Below are 9827 nucleotides of genomic sequence, written 5' to 3'. Positions count from 1 at the left end.
GCCCAAACCTTAGGGATGGAGAAGACACCGGACAGAGACGCGCTCAGTGGCAGGATGGAAGCCGAGGGGTCCCTGAACTCGGAGGAACTGCCGCCGCATCCCCAGTCCCCGCCACCACCGCCGTCCCCAAGGTCTCCCACGTCCCCGGTGACCCCGGAGCTCCCCCAGCCCAATGCACCGACTGAGGTTGAAGCCAGGCAGCTGCTAGTAGAAGAATGGGGACCCCTGAGCGGGAAACTGGAGCTGCCCCCGAGAATCAGCTGGCAGCTGCTGTTCCTGGAGCGGCCGCTCTACCGCAACCTGCTCAGCTCACCGAACCCGGAAGGTGGGGACGCAGCCTGGGGACCCCTGGCGCGCTGCTCAGACCCTCGGTCTCTTATTCATCTTTCTCTGTGGCTCCTGTCTATTTCTTTCTCTCAGCAGGCATCTCTGCCCCGTCAGTGCACTTCTGTATCTCCCTATCTATCTCTGTCCTACTCTCTGTATCTTGTCTCTGTGTGTCTTTCTGTCTCCGTTTCTCTCCCTCCCCTCTACCCGTGTTTCGGTCCCTTTCTCTGGATTCTTCCAGAGCTCCAGAGACTCACCATAACCGCCCACCAACCTCCTTAATCCCTGCCAGGCTGGTCTAGCCCGGCTCGGGTTCCTGCCCTTCTAGTCTAGCTAGGGGTAGGAAGACTTGAGGAGGTGGGCACTGGCCTGAGGCGCCATTCCCTTGTGTGATTCAGGCATTAATATCTACCAGCCGGCGCCCCCCACGGGTCCCACCCGGAAACCCCTGAAGGAGCTGGGTAAGCACTGGGGATTCTGCCCGGGAGGATGGTGCCCCTCAAGGAATGTCCCACCGACCCTTCCATCCTCCTCACTGGCCAGGTAATTTCCGTGGATGGTACATTACTACTCAAAACCTCCAGGGGCCTCTCAGGTGAGTTGCCACAGGGTCTGGGGGTGGGCGTGGGGGTGGGAGGAATTACTCTCCTCTCCTCTAACTTTCTTTGTTGAGGCGCCTGCCGAGGGGGCCTCCCTTTCTGGCTCCGTGACAGGGTTAGTCATAACTGATTGCCTATGAAACATGCGGCACAGGTGCCCAAGATGTCTGGTCAGCGCACAGTAGGTGTTTGGTAAACCTTGATCTCACCCTCATTCCCTGGGAGAGACCTCCAGGTCCAGTTGAGCTCCTGAACGGTAGATGGGAGGGTGTGTGTAATTCAGGGGCTCGGGGTCAAATCTCATCTTTCCTAAATCTGTTCTTGTTTTTTGAATGAACTGATTAAAGTATCCCTTAAACTAGATAAATCGCTACTTTTATTGTTTTTTGTTTTGTTTTGTTTTTTGGGTTTTTTTTTTTAACCGAGCCACGCCCCCAGCCCCTCCCCGGAAGATTCTGGATAAGCGCTCTCCTGGTGAGCCATGCTCCTAGTCTGTTTTCGTTTTTTTTTTGTTTTTCTGAGGTAGGGTCTCGCTAAGTTGCCCAAGTAGGCCTTGAACTTCCAATCCTCTAACTCATAGAGTAGCTAAGCTTCCAGGCCTGGATCCAGTCATCACCTTAAGTGTCAGCTCTCTCCTGGAACTGAGGGTTTGTGTATATTGTTCTCCAGGGTCTCCTGGGAACCAGGACTGCCAGGTCCTACTGCAGGGGGGTAGGGGCTGAGGGGGGAGGGTCTCCTGCTGTACCTAGAACCCTGTCACCATGCTTCCTGTTCCCTGGGAGACCTCAGGGTTGTGGGACTGCCAGGCCCATCTCCTCTCTTGTTTGTCTGCAGCTGGACTGTGAAGGAGCAGTGCGTGAACCTGCTGGCCAAGAAGCTGTGGGAGGAGCTGCTGGATGACGAACAGCCTGACATCACCATCATGGACTGGTGAGCCCCGCCCTCCCTGACTACCTGCTCACGTCATCCGAGGCTCCCCAGAGCTCAGACTTCCTTGCTCCCGAGGGCCTGAGCCCCTCCCTCACCAATACCCTTTGACTCTGTGGTCTCACCCAATCCTTCTCTCCTCCGGCCCCAACCTTTGTATCTTTCAGGTGTCAGCTGGGTGGGTTCCCTCTGGGCCAAGCTGTTCCTTTATTCCCCGAAGCCTATGCCCCTGATTTTTAGACTCATTTTCCTCCTATTAAAAAGACAGTTTTTTTTTTTTTTCACACAGCTCCAACGGGAAACCTACTTCAGTCATATGGAGGGGCCATATATGAATTTGCTCTAATGCCCTGCGTTCCCCACCAGACCCCTAAACTCTACCAGCACCCTCTTTCAGTTCTCTGCCTGTACCCCATCTCACCTCAACCTGTGCCTGTGCCCCTCCATCTACAGATGTAGCCGTCATTATTAGTGACATGTCAACTCCCCCCAACTCCCGACCGCCCCTGGACAATGGGCCTCAGAGAACAGAGCATGGGGTTGTCTTGGTCTCCGCCAGCCCAGGGCTGGGAGGCTAGATCTGGAGATAGTTGTAGCTGGGCCTAGGACCAGGGCTGGGGAATGAGATGATGTTGTGGCCGCATGGCAGTCAAAACCTGAACCTCCTCCAGGTTCGAGGACAGCCGCCTAGACCAGTGTGTTTATGAGCTGCATGTCTGGCTGTTAGCAGCTGACCGCCGCACGGTCATTGCCCAGCACCACGTGGCCCCTCGGACCAATGGGAGAGGACCCCCTGGCCGCTGGATTCAGGTGAGATGCGCTGCCAGGTCCCGCCCCTCCCGCACAGGTGTTCTTTCCCACGACCTTGGGCAGAGGGAGGAAGGGACGCCAGCAGGCTGTGGGACCCTGGTGAGACTTTCTTCCTAACTCCGGGCTGCCACAGGTGTCCCACGTCTTCCGCCAGTACGGCCCCGGAGTGCGCTTTGTCCACTTCCAGCACAAGGCTAAGAACCGCATGGAGCCTGGGGGACTGCGGAGGACAAGGGTGACCGACTCCTCCGTGTCTGTGCAGCTCCGGGAGTGACCTCTGACCGGCTCTCCCCAAGGCTGACGTGATCGATCCTTTGAAAGTCCCTGATGTTTGTCTCGTCCCAGCCCTTGGCATTTCTATGATGCTCCCTGCCTTCTGCCTTTTGTGTGTGTGCTTAGCAACAGTCTGACCCCTCCTCACCCCCAATCCATCCTCCTTCTCACCTCCTTGATGCCTCCTTACCTTCGTCTGACCCCTCTTTTCCTCCCTGAGCCCCCCTCACCCCTCTGACTTTTCTTCACTTCTTAGAGCCCTCCTTCCCCCCATCCCTGCTCATCCTCTGACCTTTCCTCCCCCCCCCATCTCCTTCACCCCTGGCCCCACCTTGCTCCCTTCTCTGCCCCCAGCTCCTTCCTATTTCTCCCTGCCCAGGCTCTCCTTTGACATCTCCACGCCTCCATGAATGTGTGTCTCTGGGCAGGGCCGCCCCTTGTAGACCAACTGATCCTCTCATGCTGGTGAATAAACTTTCAGAGAGTGGCTCTAAGAACGCATATGCTCAGAGGCTGGTTGTCTGCCTGGTCTCTGTTCATTAGAAACCCCCTCCGTCCACATCTCACCCACTCAGCCAATCCTTGAACTCCGGGGACTTCTGTGACCTCTGGATCTTTTTCATTGACTGTGACCTCTGACCTCCTACCTCTTACCTCTTTTTTGCAGTGCAGGGAATTGAACTCAGGTTCTTTGTGTATACTGAACAAGTTGTCTACCGCTGAACTATATCCCCAGAGTTCTTTTTATTTATTGAAATTCTGTGACAAGATCTATGTGGCCCAGCCTGGCTTTTAATTTTCAGTCCTCTGCCTCAGCCTTTTGAGGAGCTGAGGTTATATGTCTGCACCACTGGGCCTAGCCTGACCTCAGTTTTTCCTTCTACCTTGTGGGTCCTGGAGATCTAACTGAGGTTGTCAGGATTGGTTGCAAGCCCCTTTACGGGCTAATCCATCTCCTAGGCCCCTGACAGTTGACCTGTTTATATCCCAGTGTGGCCCCTGAAGTATTCTCACTTATCTGCTCTTCTTCATCCCTTAACTCTCAGAATCTCCCCAAATCCCAGTCCTGTCTCCAGTCTACCCTGGATTACATTCCTACAGAGCTCTACCCATCTCTCTGCCTAGGACATCCCAGACTCACTCAAACCAGACAGCCATTAAAAGCTCCCACGCCTGGGACAAAGGTGAAGGCGAGATCACAACCTGAACAGAAACATAAGTTTGAACTAAAGTGTCTTCCATATGTCAGGGAAGGGACATTAAATGTAATTAACAACCCAGTGTCAAGTCTTTAAGTCCCTCTACTAAGGAGGCTGAGTTAAAGGGATCTCAAGTTAAAAGATAACCCGGGCAACTTAGTTAGACCCTGTTCCAAAATAAAAAAGTAAAGAGAGAGATGTGGGTGTGGCTCTGTGGCAGAGCCCCTGCCTAGAATCCCCCAGTGAGGGGCTGGGGGCATGGCTCAGTGGTAGAGCCCCTGCCTAGAATCCCCCAGTGAGGGCTGGGGGCGTGGCTCAGTGGTAGAGCCCCTGCCTAGAATCCCCCAGTGAGGGGCTGGGGGCGTGGTTCAGTGGTAGAGCTCCTGCCTAGAATCCCCCAGTGAGGAGCTGGGGGCGTGGCTCAGTGGTAGAGCACCTGCCTCTACCACATCATCCAATACACGGTGGTTCTACCCTGGCACAAGGTCCTAGAATGACCCTGATGTTCTAGGCATTAATGTCGAGAAGTAAACAAGAAGTGTTTAAATATTTAGACAGCAGCCAGCAGTGCTCACTCCTGCTCCCTGGGTGTCTTTGTTCATCCCAACCCAAGTTACAATCAAAGGCTGCGTCCCCAGTATGGTCTGACTCAGATCTGATCACTCTGCTGTCTCCTATTCTACCCACCCGTGCTTGCTGGGTCTCAAACACACACAGATGTCACACAGGGTTGTAACTTTGAAAGGGCTGTATTACAGGGAAGCTATGATAGCAGGTCGTGGGGTCATCTTGCCTCCTGGCTCTTGGGGCTACAGCAATCCCCAAGGCCAGGCTGGGTAGACAGAGCCTCAAGCCATCAATAGCACCTGTAACAGAAACATGAAGTCCCAACAGGGGGTGTCCAGACAGAGATTGTCCCGTGTGGGAAGGTCTGAGGAGGGGTTCAAGGCTCCAGGTTGAGGAGCTGGGAGGTTTTGGGGTCAGGCAATTTTTTTTTTGAGTGATTCCACTGAGCTGGTTTGGGATGTTGTTACAGTGAAACAGAGAATACCCGAGGTCTGTGGGTCTTGGGATGATTGCTGGACCTGGGGACCACTAGGAATGAGCCTGGGAGGTCTACAAATGGTTTCTGGGTTTGGGGCTGATCTAAACAAAGTGGGTGGGGGTGGAAGGTTAGACCAGGCTGACTCTTCAAGATTTGGGCCTGGGGTCTCGAGGCCTGAGAGGTTTTTAAGTCTCAGAGTTGGATCTAGGGGCTTCCTAATGTAATGAGGCGGGGCTGGCTTAGGGGTCTAAGGGCCCCAGAGGAGCCAGTGATCCCCTAATTCTGAGGCCAGGAAACCTCACGCAAGTGCAGAATTAGGGTGACGCTGAGTGGAAGGGTTTCTAGAATGGAGGCACAAGTTGGCTGGCATTGTTGACTTCCTGGTATGGGGAGCCTAGAGTTTGTCTAAGAGCCCAGGGGTGGTGGTGAGGGCCATAAGATAGAAGATGACAGGATTAGTCTAGGGGGTGCACTCAGAGATGGGACCTCCAGGAGCAGTTTCTAAGGAGAGATCTACTTTTCTTCGTATGAATCTGGGGGGTCTCTGGATTCTGGGGGAGCGAGCCTTGGGTTTGGGTGGTGGGGTTGGGTAGGTACTCACTTGCAGTAGAGGGCAGAGATGGAGTCGGACCAGTCTCCAAAGATGCCTTTGCGGTACTCTTCCAGGCGAGGGTAAGTACCCGCGGTGAACTTGCGGGTCTTGCCACGCTTACCGGGGAGAGACCACACAGTGATCTCGCAGCGCTGGCCCACTACCAGAGACGATGCAGTTTTAGACCAGCCCGAGGGCAGATAGGGCAGGTCAGTACCTGGCTCCACAGACAACTCGGGCCCCTGGCAGCAGTTTTCATAGTATGGGTCACTCGTCTCATAGAGCCTGGCGCACGTGCGCGTCCCATCTGACTTCTTCAGGTCTGCGGGCACGGGGCAAGTGCCATGGGCACCAGGGACAGCCACCAGGGCTATAGCCAGCAGCAGCGCGCACAGCAGGGACATGGTGACAATGAACCACGAGAGATCTGAGGTGCACTTATGTGTCTGACCCATGGGAAGAGAGAAGAGATAAAGACGGGGGAAGAACGAGGACACACCCCCTGTCCTTGGCGCCCACTGGAACGAGGACACGCCCCCTGTCCTTGGCGCCCACTGGAACGAGGACACGCCCCCTGTCCTTGGCGCCAGAGACCTACCTGATCCGGTGGAAAACCTCACACCACTGAATATAGTAAATACAAGATGGGGATAAAACCCTAACGCCTTGGACTGATTAAAGACAGTCTAGGGGTTGGAGATGAGGCTCAGAGTGTTTGCCTAGCACTCAGAAAACCTGGGATTTGATCCCTTGCCATTGTTTACAGAGTAGCTGCGGTGGGGAAAGCAATGTGGAAGTAGAGGCAGGGGGATCAGGAGCTCAAGGTTATCTTTGGCTACAAAGCAAATAGGAGCCTCCATGGGGATGTATTTGGGATCCTGGGTGAATGGGAGATGGATAGATAGATAGATAGATAGATAGATAGATAGATAGATAGATAGGAGATGATTCAGAGTTCAGATCCTTGAAGAGGGCCATGATCCAGGAGACTCATCACTTTGGGCGTCTATGGGCACCTTACAATCACATGCACGCACACCCACAGAGACATGCATGTTCACACATCATTTAAAAATAAATTAAAGGTTTTAAATGGGAAAAGTCAGGACTGGAGAGATGGCTCAGCAGGGAAACCTAAGTTCTGAGTCCCAGCACCCATGGGAATGTGGCCCTGTACACTTGTAACACCAGCACTGCAGAGGGCAGAGGCAGGAAGATGGCTGAGACTTGCTGACTGGCAGCCTAGCTCCAGGTTCAGTGAGAGACCCCGTCTCTTGAGAATACTTTGTTGATGGATCAGAATAGATAGATCAGCCCTCCTGTGGCCTTTGTGTACACATGCACATTAATGCATATATCTCACACGTGTGTGCATATGCCACACACGGACACATGGACACATAAAAAGAGAAGAGAAAGATAAAAGGGAAAGGCTGAAAAGGTCAGCATAGACCTCAAATCTCAGCACTGAGGACCCTGAGGTAGGAGAAGAAGCTGTGCGCCAGCTTGGGTTACAGAGTGAGACTGTACAGCTGGAAGGGCTAGGGATCTTAACTAAATAAGTAATTTGGTAAGTTAAAAAGGGTTCCCAAACTCTAGATGTAGCTATGCTATATGGAGTGTTTACAAATGGACAAAGAGATGAGCTTCCTCTTCCCCACCCCTCCCTCCACCCAAAAGCACAGGCAGGGGAGAGGACAGGGGTGCCCACCCTCTCCCTTACCTCAAGAGCTGGAGTTCTGTTTGTGTGTGGTTCTGGGTATAGAACCCACAGCCTCCAGCCACACCTGGAGGCTTTCTCCCCTCCTTCTCTCCTTCCTCCTCCTCCTCCTCCTCTTCTTCCTCCTCCTTCCTTTTTTACCTTCTCCTCTTATTTTAGTTTTCTGAGATAGGGTCTCAATATATAGCTGGCCTTAAACTTACAGCCATCCTCCTGTCTCAGCCTCCCTAGTGCTGCATTACAGACATGCACCCCACACAGTTTCTTTGCCTGGGAAATGGACAGTGCTTTTCTCCAACGCTGTCGGATTGTAATGGTGACAGTGGATGATTGACAGTGTGTTTCAGTGCCTGGGATGGAAGTCAGTGATGGAGGATGAGCCTTGCATGTACTAGCACCACCATGTATGCAGAGGCAGGTGGATTTCTGAGTTTGAGGCCAGCCTGGTCTACAGAGTGAGTTCCAGGACAGCCAGGGCTACACAGAGAAACCCTGTCTCGGAAAACAAAACAAAACAAAACAAGCCTTCAATACGTGGCCCGGAGTTCAAATCCCAGCACCAGTGCAGATGGCCAGGTGCACCAGCAGAGCTGTCAATCCAGTGCCGGGAAAGGCAGAGCCCCTGCTCCCCAGTGGGCACAACAGCTGAACTGGCGGTCTCCAGGTTCCAGGGAGACCCGGTCTCAAAGATAAGTGGACAGAGGCTGGAAGAATGGCTCAGCAGTTAAGAGCACTGCCAGAGGGAGGAGCAGGCCTCAGTTTCCAGAGCCCACGTGATGGCTTACAGCTGCTTGTAACTCCAGTTCCAGGGGATCCAACCTTCTCTTCTGGGCTTCACAGCATTAGATACCCAGGTAGCACACTCGTACATGTAGAGCAAAAATGATTTACATTGTTCAATAATAAAAACAAGTGGAGAGCTGAATGGTGGAGTTCACCTTTAATCCCAGGACTCAGGAGGCCGAGGCAAGTGGAGATCTGTGAGTCTGAGGCTAGCCTGGTCTAACAAGTTCTAGGCAGCCACCCAGGGCAAAAAATAAAAACCAAACAAATAAAAACAAAAAGCCTAAGAGTGACTGAGGAAGGCACTGGATGGTGACCTCTGAACTCTAACACGTACACATGCACGCACGCGCACTTGAATGTGCACACACACTACATAGATCCACTTACATACAGGTGGAAGGAGAAGCATCAATTTCACAACTTTCTCCTGTTACCTCCTCATGCCTCTCCCTACCTCATGTACACGCAAACAGTAACAATAAATATAATTTTAATGAAGCCAAACATGTAACACAATTGCCTACGGAGCAAGACTGCCTGCGTCCAGACCCAGTCTCCTTCATGGCCCTGCACCTCGCAGTAATAAGATCACAGGCTTGCACCAGGACCCCTGTCTTCACGCAGGCAAGGCAAGCCCTTTACCCACTGAGCCATCTCCCCAGCTCGGGAGCTTAGATCTGGCCTCTGCTGTGTACTTTCTGAGTGACCTTGGGCAGAGACAGGTAATCTTTCTGAGCCTCGGTTTCTTCTTGGCCTCTGAAATCGTAGATGATCATATTAATCAATGATGTCATTTATAATGACTCCAAACCATTACAAACAATCCACGTCACTGTTATTTATCAATGCACTACAAATACCTAACAGAAAATATGGGATAAATATGAAATTGTATGTATAAATGTGCAGGGCCTGAGTCCGGGACCTGTCGGTCAGCTGGAGGGTCAGTACCATTCTTAGCGTGAGCCTGAGAGCCTGGCCCTGCCCCAGAGCACACACAGATCTGGATCCCTCCTCCCCGTCTCATGATTCATGGAATCTAATCTCCAGCTGTTAACTTCCCAGAGCACTTCCTGGGCTTCAGGGTCATGGAGGCCCCACTCTTAGCTCTATGGACATGGAGCCAAAGACACCAAAGTGTGGGACAGTCACCTACATCTGCATCCACCCAGAAGGGTCCCAGGAACATAAGACACGCTTGGGTAGGGAGACCCGGAAAGGGACAAGAACATGATTCATACCACACACCGTCATAGGAATCACAGAAAAGGCCATGGCACAGCAAGCACCCAACCCTACACACATGCAGGGGGGAGAGGAACAGAGGCTGGTCACTGAGTCTGAGGTGCTTCTGTTACTGCTGTCTTTCTCTTTGTGCTGTGCAGGATCACAGATGTGTTAGGCAAGCACTCTATCACCAGGCCACGCCCCCAACCCCTCACTGGGGGATTCTAGGCAGGGGCTCTACCACTGAGCCACGCCCCCAGCCCCTCACTGGAGGATTCTAGACAGGGGCTTACCACTGAGCCACGCCCCCAGCCCCTCACTG

General features: G+C 53.0%; 2 protein-coding genes across 2 annotated transcripts; one reads left to right on the top strand and one right to left on the bottom strand.

The window, feature by feature from the left end:
* Nccrp1 (non-specific cytotoxic cell receptor protein 1 homolog (zebrafish)) lies at nt 1–3428 on the top strand. The gene is made up of 6 exons (XM_021166015.2): nt 1–325; nt 726–788; nt 871–922; nt 1761–1856; nt 2525–2663; nt 2797–3428. The coding sequence occupies exons 1-6, from the start codon at nt 16–18 to the stop codon at nt 2935–2937; spliced, it is 801 nt and encodes a 266-aa protein (XP_021021674.2). The 5' UTR covers nt 1–15; the 3' UTR covers nt 2938–3428.
* Nucleotides 3429–4868: 1440 nt separating this feature from the next.
* Sycn (syncollin) lies at nt 4869–6217 on the bottom strand. The gene is made up of 2 exons (XM_021169228.2): nt 5782–6217; nt 4869–5001 (listed from the first exon to the last, which is right to left on the bottom strand). Exons 1-2 carry the CDS (start codon nt 6174–6176, stop codon nt 4992–4994), a joined length of 405 nt encoding a protein of 134 aa, XP_021024887.1. The 5' UTR covers nt 6177–6217; the 3' UTR covers nt 4869–4991.
* Nucleotides 6218–9827: the final 3610 nt, after the last annotated feature.

This window comes from Mus caroli, chromosome 7 (assembly GCF_900094665.2).
Source record: "Mus caroli chromosome 7, CAROLI_EIJ_v1.1, whole genome shotgun sequence".
NCBI lineage: Eukaryota > Metazoa > Chordata > Mammalia > Rodentia > Muridae > Mus > Mus caroli.
This window is presented reverse-complemented; position numbering and strand designations above follow the sequence as displayed.